We start from the raw sequence: 12309 nt of genomic DNA, 5'->3' as shown, positions 1-12309 counted from the left end.
AGCTGTGACTTTCCATCGAGACCGAAGTATGATGCAGTACTTAAAGAAAGAGAATGCAATCTTATAACTCTTCATGTACATATTTGAAGAAAATCTAAGTACAGCTGAGGGCCATTTTCTAATTTCTCAAAATATCTTGTAAATCTTATAATTTTGCTAAAGTATTAAATTTGATCATCCTCCTTATCGATACACCTAACTGTGTGTTATAATGTGGCTTAAGCCGCCCTCTTTGGTTCAAAACACCTTATTGCTTCGATAGCTCCACCCTTGAGTCTGTTTTACTTTGTTGTTCTACCCCTCTCTCCAAATAGTTCTCTCGCCATCTCTCGCAAGTAACTTTGTGTCAGTATTGGAGATCGAGGCCATTTCCGTCAGAAAGAGGCCGTTTAATAATAGTTTAATATTTCAAAAAGTTTTTTCCAACGGGAAGAGTTGATTGCAAATATTTATGTTAGGAAAGTATTGTGTAATTCTTCAGCATGCGATAAAGTGAAGATAACAGAAAAGTTAAAATGGGGCTGATGTTTTCCATAGTGTCCCGCTTTAGGGTATGTTACAATTACCTTCATTTGTGGTAGGCCGTAGCGTAGTAGAAAAACGTTATCATACGTAGCGATTTCTATTTCAAAGTCTATATTGAAATTAAATACAAATCATTGTTGGTTATTCTTGCTTTTCTCGCTTAAGTTTTAATAGATGATTGCCTCAGTCAATCAATAAATCAAGTAAAAACAGGCTCATTGAAACTGCCATTTTGCTTTTTTTGATTTGAACAAATATTTTAATAACTCATATACTACAGGCCTTTAGATCAAGATCAATATGTGAACACTCTTTCTTATCGACATAAATATATCAAAGTAAGCATATAACGTATTAAAATATAGAATTGTTATGTTGTAGAACTAGACTTAAGCCAGCCAGAAACATATCACTGCAGTAGTCCCATACCTAACATTGAGGTGCAGTGTGATATCCATTTCGTGCAGTGAAATTCCACATACATACAATTTGACAGATAAATAGCAACAGAAACTATAATTAATGACATTACAATATAAGTATCTAAATATAAACATTTTAAATACTAAGAGGAGAATTGTATGTAGGGGAATTTCTTGAGGAGGAACCTTCTCAGTAGCTAGGCTAACCGAGAAGATAGCACCCCCTGTTTTCAAAATTACCGATGGAAATAATAAATTTACAACTAGTAGTGATATAACAGATCACTGCAGTGGCATGCTCCGACAGGACATGAATGGGGAATTAAAGCGTCCCTTCCCTCCACTAGCTTACAGGTCCAGCCTGACCCCACTGGTACCACCTGGCAGGGTTCCCTAGTTCAGGGCTACAAGCAGCAATGGCCAACAGCTAACTCAGCAGGAGACTGTCAAGGAGGGCGGATGAGCTACGACTCCAGGGGTCAACAGCTTCTGGCAGAAGAACTTCTGGAAAGAGGGATGGTGTCCCTTTGAAAACACTGTAGAGGTGGTTTTGGGGGCCCATCTCTACTATTAGCCCCTTAGTTTTATCTATGACCATGACAACAAACCAAAACTCAGATTTTGGGATAGTTGGAGGGTCATGGTAGCCAACTTTCTGATAGAAGATGGTACCTGATGATGAGTGATATAACTAGTATCCTTAGTCATAGCAGGCAATTTTATGACTTTTTCATAAACTTCAAAATTGTTGGACTATGAAAAAGAAATTTGATAGCCTGGACATCCCCAGGGCCACCAAGAAAAAGGGCAGAGCACAGGAGGTAAATTGCCCCAAGGCCTCAAGGGTTAGGGGGTCTCATAGAATAATGAATTCCATTTATGACTTGAAGTAATCCAATGTAACAAAAGTATGCCTACAATTTCATATGTAAAACAAACAGAATGCAAGAACATGGCTGCAAGAAATATTCTGAATTTTAAGGTAATATTAAGGTGTATTTGCCAAAGTTCTCTGCTTATAAGTTCACTGGGGGACTCTTCTTTTCATCTTATCATGGGGCCATTAAAACCTCTTGGCCACCCTGACCTGTAAGTCAGTACCAGATAGTAAAAAACGTTCCTTCTAAAATCAAAACTGCTTGTGATTATATATTTGATTCCCATTGCATAAAGATAAGCTGAACTTTCCATTGAATTTGGCCAAACAGGAGAGGCTTCCAACTGTATTCCCAACTGTATACAAGACAATGAAACAAAGTAGAAAATAAAATAAAAAATAAATAAAAGATAAAAACAGTAAATGTTAAGCTTCAACAATTAATATATTGGCTTTTTTATTATGTCAAAAAAGTAACAAATATGTTGATATTTTGAATGACTTATGTCAAAAGTGTAATTGCACATCCTCTTCTAACAACAGTTACAATTTCAATAAAAATCACTAATGAGTTGTTCCTCTTGCATCCTTGTGGCAAAATAGCGTTGATTGTATTGATTGCTGAGATGAAGGGTGTGTCAGTAAAGATTTCTTTAGGGTCCCACCCAAATATCCCCTATTATCATGAAAATGTGCAGTGATAAATTTTCTTTAAAATTAGGTATAAGTAACTCCAATTTTGGTCAACCCCCTAACCAAACACTAAAAAGCACCGTACAAAACCAGAGCTCCCTATGCTAAATTATATGTCCCTTGGATTTGGAAGTTCACAATTGGTTATCAGCCACTCTAAAACTTAACCTTTTAACTTAGCATTTTATCCTTCATAAGCAGGGAACCTCTCCAATCAATTTGAGTTTTCTTTATTTGTGCTCTCTTAACTGTGTATTAAATGAGTTGAGCTTGTTGATTAGAATTGCCAATGATTGATTGATAAATCTAAATGATAAATTGTATCAACTTCTTTCTTTCAGAAGCGGGCCACAACAAGAGAAGTACTTGATGGAATTGAAGAGGTGATGGTTGTAAAAATAATTTAACTATTACAAAGCTGTGTAAACATGTGCAATCTGCCAAAGCAAAAACATTACATATATGTAGAGCTTCTGCACATTCTCTTGAAATGCAGATAAAGATTCAAATGGAAAGTTTTTTACAAAAGCCCTTTTGGAAATGTTATGATTAATTATGTTCTGATGAGATCTTTTTTCCTGTTTGCCTGACTGAATTTTGTTTTTTTAATGCAGGATGTCAAGAAACTGGAATCAACATTGCAAAGAAATCAAAAGTTACAGAAGAAGATTGTTCTGTCTTTGTTGACAATCTCGATCTGTTCATACTTGGTTGCAATGGCTGTAGTTTACTTTTTCCTGTTGCCAGATAATTGGTCAGACAGGGCCATGTGGCTGCTTCCTTTTGCCTGTTTCCCTCTTTTGTAAGTTTCCTCAATCTCGGTATATTTGTGTATATCTTTTGCCGATTATCCATGGCTAAAGTTTGGTTATCAAAATCTTAAGATTTCATCACAAAAAGTGTATTGCCAAAATATTGCCCCTCCATCAACATTTTCTCATTGACTTTAGATGAAACACAAAGTTGATCTTGCTGAGAACAGGGGGTTCCCCCCAGTCCCCTCATGGCACTGTTACTGGTTCATTTCTTGTCAGTAAGGTCTTTATATATTGAAAAATTGTATAAGATTAAGTTTGAAGTGCTAATTTTTATACTTAGATAGTCTGAATTCAAAAGTAATATAACATTATAACAAGTTTGTTTGTTTTGCTCTCAACCAGGCTGTCAACAAGGGTTACCAAATCTCTATGTTTTTATATTATATATCAAATTTGTCACCTATGTTTAGGGTAGAAAATCAAAATATTATTATGTTGTTGCAATCTTATTTCAAGTTCTATTCTTGCTTTACTTTCTAGAGTCTACCTTTTAAAGAAATGTTTTCATTTTTTCTTTGTGACAAGAATAAAAAAGATAAGTAAGTGGTAAACTTTCATTTTGCGAATCAGACATGATGCCTTTGATAAGATTCAATATTCAACCTTTCAATGAAGCTTGTGTGTATCAAATGTTGTGGTTCTTTGCATTTATTGTAAACTGCCTTTGCAGCAAACATTTATTCTCTTAGTAGACATGTTGACAGCAGCGGTGGCACCAGGGGAGGGCTAGGGGGGCTACAGCCCCTCTGTCAGAAGCATCTAGCCCCCCTATCGGAGGAAATTGTAGGTTATTGTCGGAGCAAATTGACAAAATAACGTATGAAAACTGCATATTTTAGTCATTTTAGCCCCCCTGTCAGAATCTCAAACCTCTCTGTCAGAAGATTTCTGGCACCACCTCTGGTTGACAGTAAATCGAAAATGAGAGGAAAGTCAAATAAAATTGATGTTTTTTATTATGATCATTATAAAAACTATTTCTTTTTGCATTTATATATTTGGATACAGCTGGTCTTTTTCAGCTTTTTTGCAAAAAGGTCAGGGTCCTGAAAATCTGTGCCATACCCTATATACTGTATGTTTTGTGTATAGAATTTTCTCAAATTTATTGGGCATTGTTTCAAAGTTTTAAAAATAAGCCTTTGGTACAGTAAAATTAATATCCTTTGATACTTACCTGCTATTAATATTTCTACTTATTTGCTCACCCTTCTTCATTATCCAATGTTTGTACTCAGTGGGGCAGCAGGTGGAAAGCGCTAAAGTATGTCATGTTTCTGCTTTTCGTACTACGATATTAATGTATTTATTTAATTTTGTGTGTTCCTTCTTCAAGGAAATACAATAGACGATCTAAATGAGCGGAAAAAGGAAATAGTGAGTTCTTTTGGATATAGATTTATTGCAGATTAAGATCACTAGTTTTTTCTTTATGCTTTGATATTTAACAGTTTAACGGTTTGAGCAGTTTTCTTCTCCGATTCTGGACTTTTCATCGGACGTTATTTTTAATCACTTGTTGCATGTTGCAGCAGTCATTTTTCTATTTAATGTTTTATTGTGAAAGGTGGGTTTAGTGGTTAGGATGCCGGACTACAGATCCAAGGGATCGAAGAGCCCCTGGAATGACCAAACTTTCACCCAGACTGAGGAGAATTGCCTGCTCTGTGTATAACCAGGCATAGGAATCGCGAGGTGTGGTCACGTGAAGAAGAAAAACTAGGACAATGCTCGAGAAGCACAGCTTCTCAGCGTCCTTAAAATCATCTTCAGATATTAGGTGGCAAATGCAAAGAAATGTTACATTGAAAAATATTATTTACTGTAAAAGACTATCTAACAATCATATCATTATGTGTGTTTCACCGCTGTTCATTCATTTGCAGCTTGAAGACGTAATGGATAATGAAACCTACAAAATTGCCAAAGAACTGCTTGAGAAATTTGATCCTGAAGGGAAGATTATAATGGTTTGCTATTTAGTTTAGTTTTTGTTGAATTTTATTACTTGAAACTTTAACGCGAGAATAAGAGAACAATCTATGTTCTCTAATTTGTCTAATAGCTTGAAACCTGCATGTCCTTGTTATACCTAGATTGGCATCTCATGTTTTTCCATAGGTGAGGTTGAAGCTAGTAGCTAACCCTGTTTTGTGTTAGCCATTAACAATATTTTTTTGACTAACTGGTGATAAATATATATTTATATATAAAATAGATAAACTAGGTCACTTCCACGGTCTCCGCATCAAGGGACATACAAAGTGCGCTTATATCTCTTGGTCGTAACTGTTTTAAGGAAATGTATAATGTGATTCAAGTTAAAAGATTTGGAAAATGCCAAAGTTTTTTCGGAGCCATATAATATCCATGTACATTGTAATATGTTGTTCTCTTAAGGCCTTACCCTTCCTGAGGTGAAGCAAGGGAGGCGATGCAAATTTTACCTCGACGCAGCATTTACCTCGTTGTGGGGAAAGCGTATTACTGGATTTTTCACACGATCCTTTTCTTTCTACAGAGGGATACTGCTATTAAATCGGTTCCAGCCACACCAAGAACACCATCACAAGGTGATAAGTTGCATTCATTTACTGTAGACTTCTTTGCTGCTTCTTGACTACTCAATATTGCATTGCTTGGGTTAGAAGGCACCTACCATGCCTGCCAAACATCTTGGTATGTAAACGTCAGTTTTCAAGGGCATATTCAGCTCTTCCCCTCCCCCCTTTAAACACATTTGAACACGTTGGTATACTACAAAACTACGTAGGGGATTAGGAAATCACTTTTTTCTGCAACTTCTATGATATTTTTCTAAATTATCAAGATTGTTCAGGGGGGAGAGGGGGTGCGGAAATAGGAGTATTCGGGGAAAAAACTGAGAAATATATAAACACGACGCAAATTGCTGGGTGTTCCAAGTACTTTTGGCAATGATTCACCTAGTTTGCATCAGAAACAAAATCGTATATCGACTCACTAAGTTTGGAGAGTCGATATTCGCTTGGTTTGTGACCCAAGCTAGAACGAACCAGACCCATTGGCTTAAAGAGAATCCCTTGCAGTGATTGACAAGTACTTTTGAACCTTCAGTCATTGATACAATGTTATAGTTGTCTCGCCACTGTTTCACTAGTGAAAGTAGGTTTTAATCAGTCACTTATGGTTTTACAGTTATTTTTCTTAATGAAAAATAAATGAATTGGAATAGGAACATACCGATCTAAAGGTGCAAAACCTACTATTTTAATGTAGTGAGTCGCATGCAAAATGCAAATTTATGCAAAAAGTATATTTGTCGAGCTGTTTTCCAGACTTCCGTTGGAGCCATTAATTTATTTCCAAATGATTGACAGTCTAATAGCAATAAGGCTGTGAAATCTTTCAAAGCTTTAAAAAGCACTGGGAAGATAAGAAACTCGGGGAAATTTCCCATTTCGTTTCTGAAAGGAATGTCATTGAAGCTGAACGATCATTGTTGATGTTTCTATTCTTCCTATAAACATCAAGCTTCATGATCCCAGCTTTACGTTTTGTTAGAGCAGCATAGATTTGCTACAGGATTATCATGACTGTTATGTTCATCTTGTTATCATACTGTCAAGAACTATAATTTACTTTTGCAAATTAGTATCTCACATATATTAGAGAAATTTTTATTAGCGACATATATTTAAGATATAAGTTCTTCCTAAAATATATTTACGTTTTCCTTAGAAAACCTGCACTTTCAAAATCATTCATGATTTTCCTTTACTCAGGTGAGCTGCGTCACCGAACAAACGGTGTTAAACCTGGGGAGATAAACGGAGACCAACTATTCAAAAGCCCACAAATGCAAGATCTACGAGGCACTCCTAGGCCTGGCGGTCCTAATTTCGCACCAAGATTTGCCACTCCCAATATGAATCAAAGAACTCCGTATCCAGTTGGTATTCAGCGAAATGGAAATCAATCTCCCGCAGGTTTTGCTCTTATCGTATATATATATATCGTGCAAAATTAAAGACACTTCAGGAAACTATGTTGGAAGATAAATGGAAGCATACAATACTTGAGTACTTTTCGTACGACACTCTTGATAGTATAAACGTCGCATAATGACTAAGTTAATTCAGATGCTGATCGAAAGCAAGTTCACTTTGTCTCCATTTCAACTTGTCAGCTTTGTCTCGCTAGCACTATTATTCTTTGCAACTTTCTCTCCGTTGGAAACTAATTTATAACTCTTTTTGCTTAAATTGGATGTTTAAGATATGTTTTTGCCATTACAGTTTTTTGAAATAAATTCTATGTTGTTCAGTAGATAGTTATGTTGTTTTTTAACTTGTTCTGTTGATTTCTAGCTTGTTAAAGATCCATTTTACGTCGATCAAAGAGCTTTTTCAGTGACCTTGATGGTTGTTATGTATTTTCGTTATTCTAAGCTCTGTATACACATATCTTACACCTACTGCATTTTTTTGTTTTTGTAGGAACGCCGAGACCCAGAGCCACACTTCAAATGTATCCGGTTTTGCCCTTGGAGCGATCTGTATTTGACAAGGTGATTTCATTCAATTGCTGCTTGATTAAGCACATTTTATGGCATATTATAACAGTAACAAAAAACTATCAAGGTTCTGGATCGAAAACTGACAAAGTTTTTACAAATATTCCTCAGCAAGAACCACCTACAAAAATTCCACTTAAGTTTACATATTCAATAATTAAATTATTCAATCCGGAGATGCCTGATGGTCGCATCAAGGGTGAATTCAGAGTAGCAACTTAAAACCATCCTTTTCTGTACTTGAAAGCGTGTAACTAAATGATAAAGCGGTAAAGCAGTAACTTTCATTTCAGTTTTCAAGTAGATGTTTTACTTGTCTTTTATATCATTCCAACACTCCATTATAGCCAAAATCAGCCGGAAAATCAAGGGAAATCATAACATTTAGATAAATTTAATTTTCATTTCGCTATAGTTTATATTCATAAGTATTTGTACTTTATGTAGTAAAATAATAGTTAAATACTCAAGTATATTTATTCGTATGAATTATATTTTTATCATAGGGATGTTTAAGCTATGAATACCTTATAAGTTATTAATAAGTTAGCTATTTTATCCATATAATATTTAATAATAGCACGGTGAATAGCAATCTTGACTGCTCTGATTTCATGCTCACTGAACATTTGCTATTGAGCGGTAATTCAATTTCAGCAAATCCTTCAAAGTGATGGAATAATTCTTTAAATGACAATTTAAAGTAGAAATTCTACTTTTTATCATTGGTAGTGCTAACATATTAAAATTTAAATTCGTTTTTCAAATTTTAAATTTTCAATTTTAATTTTTAAAGATACAGAGGAATACAGCATTTCTTATTTTCGGTGCCAAATCTTCTACTTTTAAGTTGCTATTAATGTTATATTCTTTGGCAGTTTAGTAATCTTGAATGTCCTTGCATTTTGCTTTCTGATGTTTCTCTAATTGTCATTAGTTGTTGACCCAACAACAGAATCATGCTAAAAATTTATTTGGCACGAAAGGCAGAAACACTTATTACACATCATACGAAGCCTCCCTTCTGTTTACGAAAATGTTGATTTTTCTTTTTAATATAGATAAATTATGAAAAATTTAATTTTTTCAATAGGTTGCCGAGTACTTTATCGGAGATGGGCCGAGCTATCGTTACGCGTTGATTTGCAAGAATTGCCATGGACATAACGGCATGGCACTGAAGGATGAATTCGAATTTGTTGGTAAGTTTTGTTGCTTGTGTTGAATACTCCTAGTTGGATGGTTGGGATTCAAAATATAGAATGGGGCTGTCATTTTCATGGAAAGAAGTAGATAGAGGTCCAAAAAACAAAGGGGTATGTTTGAAAGAGAATATATTAGGAATATCCAAAAGAATGAAAGGTGATGATAAGAAACTCTTTAATTCAGGAACTTTTTGTTTAATATACACACTTAATCCTTACAACTAATAAACGGGGGGCCTAATGAACTGCGAGTGTGGCTGGATTGATTCCTTCAAAATAATGCTTTCAAAACTGTTATCAGAAGCTGAATTTGAATTTTTAATTTTTTTTCTGACTCAAGCAGCTGGCTACTTTAAACTATAATCTCATTAAATACAGCTATAAATTGCAGAATACAAGTCAGTTGCTTGGAATGATTGAAAAGAACCTAAAAGTGCTTACGGGTATACATTAATAGCAAGTTTAATTCAATAAAATACTAAGAATGAAATCACATAAAACTACATTTATTTAACAAATAAGAAGATTTCACATGTTCAGAAAGACCACGGAAAAAATCAATCTTCTTCATCTTGATTTTGACGTCCTTTTCATAGCGTTCAATTGCTGCTACTGTGGAGCACCAAACCCAGCTAGAAAAGCTCGGCCAAATGCACCAGCACTGGAAGATTCTAAATTGTCAGACCAGGGGACTGATCAAGACAAGAAGACAGAGGAGGAAGGTAAAAGCGACGAAAGTGACCTTGAGAGTTCAAAGGAAGTCGAATCAAAACCTGGACCTGGTATTCCATTTATTATACTTCTTTAATATCTAAAAATTATGAGATCAGTTGTGCTGTTCTTTTTGTACCGAACATAAGACTACGCCAACTGCTTCTTTATTTATATATTCTTGAGTCATAGGACATAGTATTAGCGATCTTCAATTTGACAATTTTGTACTGCCACAAAAGCCAAATAAATGTTCAGGTTGCTGTATCTCAACTTTGTTTTCAGGCATAGATTTACAAAGCATTTTCTAGAACCCCTACTGTTTTCTTGCGAATCCTCAAAACGGTTATATTCGTAAGGTGCACATTTTATGAATAGCTCTTTATTTTCAGATGAAACTGATGAAGACATCAAGGAACGCTGTTCTTCGGACGATGGAGCTGCGGATGGTATTGTAAAAGAAAATAAAGATATAAGCGGAGAAGATGAATAAAATTGATTCCGATGACTAATATAAGAGGGGGGTGAATTAATAGTTCTCAATGAATATCTGACGAAGGCATTGAATGATTACTAATTTAATCAAGGCCGTTCGTCAAGATTTGAGATGTGAGCATTAGATGCTCAATATTTTTTGTTATGAGGTCAGTGTTCAACAGGTAATGTTTGCATCCTATACCTGCGTTGTACAGTGACACACGTGTTTCAGTTGATCTAACAGTTATATTCAATCGAAAACAATAGACACTACAGCTAACTGGGCATTACATGTCTCAACCAAAAACTCGAACACTTCCAAATAGCTGATAATTTTCCCAGTTTCAAAAGTGTATATATCGCCGTTTCTACCTTCCGGGGGACTTTGATATGGGACAATTAGTTGGGTACTCAAGGACAAAGGTGTCGGGGCAGTTGAATCGCAGGTTAAGGCTTAAGAAAGAGACTAGTTTCCCCACATCATTTTGGACTTTGTCTTAAAAGTGTTTGATCATTTAGCAATAGCGTACCGGAGGCAAAGAGTTTTCCAGCAACCATGTCATTTTTCTGCAGAAAGTTGCCAAGGCAATGACGACATCGAAGTAATGATTAGCTTTCTGTTGACATTGCGGTTTGGGGTTATCAGTAAAGTATGATCGATGTTATTTATAAATAACAGGATTTTGCAATACAGAAGGTGAATTTTTTATCAGCTCTGTGCTGGGCCTTGATCCAAACGAAGCTTTCATCAATAACGTTTTTGCTCCATGCCCCACACTTGCCTTCACAGTTTCATTATTATTCTTGTTGTTGTTGTTGTTGTCATGCAAACACTTCTTGTACTATTCACAATGCCTTCACAGACTTGCATAATATCGTAAATATGAAAACTAACTCTGTGATCGTAGCTTAATCAAACATCGTTTTTCTTAAAACACTGCGTTGAATATTTGTCTGCTTCACAAGCATTTAGCTCTTCCGTTTTTTGAAGCATATAATATCAAAGAAATATGTCTTGTGTACAAAATAAGACTTTTCTTGGAAGTGGTGTGGCTACAACTTGAAAATGATCATGATTGAGAGGAATTAAAGTACAAAACACTGGGTGGACTATGGTACTACTCTATGTATGAGGCTTATACTATATAAGCTACTGAACAAAATGAGAAAAGTCCCAATAAAACGAATTAAAGAAGGCTTTGAAAAAAACAAACATTTTACAACATATTAGGAGGAATATTTCGGATAATTGGCAGAGCCCGGTCGTCTTTTCATTTAGCAGTTTTGGAATCCATCTACATACAAACAAAAAAGCCGCCATTGTGTATACAGAAGGAGTTCGTTTTCTCTCTTGGAATCCAGTGGTTTTTATTTTCTATCGGCACGCAGCACTGATTGTTCAACTATATCGGTCTTGTGCTTGCGTTTTTCTGATTGGCCTATTTTGATCCGCAACTGTGTATATATTTTTCATCGTGTTTTTTCGGACCTTCATTCAGACGTTTTATGCTCTGAGGATTGTCAGGCGAAAAAGCTTTTAGTAAATATGTTGTAAAATGTTTGCTTTTTTCAAAGCAATTTCCAAGTTCTGTACCGCCAAAAAATGAATTAATTTGATAGGCCAAATTATTTACAAAATATTCTGATAAACATACTGTCCAATGTCCGTTGCTATGTAAATTGATAGCTGTCTGATTTTATAATCTGACTTGCAAGGCCAGCAAAATAAAAGTTTCAACCAATTCCTTTATTTCCATATATTGTCTGTATCAATTTGACAAGCAGTCTTATACAAAAATTTTGGTGAAGATACTGTCCAATGTTTGTAGCTAAGACAATTTTAGTCAAAGTCTGTTATTTATCTAATGAAAACCTGTATTTTAAGCCAGTAAGTACCTAACTAGAGTAACAAAACTTATATCTTATGAAAGCTAAATTATCAATTTTATGGAAAAGCAAAATATCTCTACAAAATGTCAACTTTATGGAAAAGCAGAAAAGAATTCACTTCAGCTGGAAATGAGGG

General features: G+C 35.1%; 1 protein-coding gene across 1 annotated transcript; it reads left to right on the top strand.

The window, feature by feature from the left end:
* The first annotated feature begins 19 nt into the window (after positions 1–19).
* LOC135682010 (endoplasmic reticulum junction formation protein lunapark-A) lies at positions 20–11313 on the top strand. The gene is made up of 12 exons (XM_065196709.2): positions 20–551; positions 2859–2900; positions 3132–3319; positions 3816–3874; positions 4672–4712; positions 5222–5305; positions 5857–5908; positions 7100–7303; positions 7814–7884; positions 8984–9092; positions 9692–9877; positions 10199–11313. The coding sequence occupies exons 1-12, from the start codon at positions 516–518 to the stop codon at positions 10297–10299; spliced, it is 1173 nt and encodes a 390-aa protein (XP_065052781.2). The 5' UTR covers positions 20–515; the 3' UTR covers positions 10300–11313.
* The last annotated feature ends 996 nt before the right edge of the window (positions 11314–12309 follow it).

The sequence above is a fragment of the Rhopilema esculentum genome, chromosome 16, assembly GCF_057945365.1.
Source record: "Rhopilema esculentum isolate cy_ngs chromosome 16, ASM5794536v1, whole genome shotgun sequence".
In the NCBI taxonomy this organism is placed as follows: Eukaryota; Metazoa; Cnidaria; class Scyphozoa; order Rhizostomeae; family Rhizostomatidae; genus Rhopilema; species Rhopilema esculentum.
Note: the sequence above shows the minus strand (reverse complement) of the source record. Positions and strands in the feature narration are given on the sequence as shown.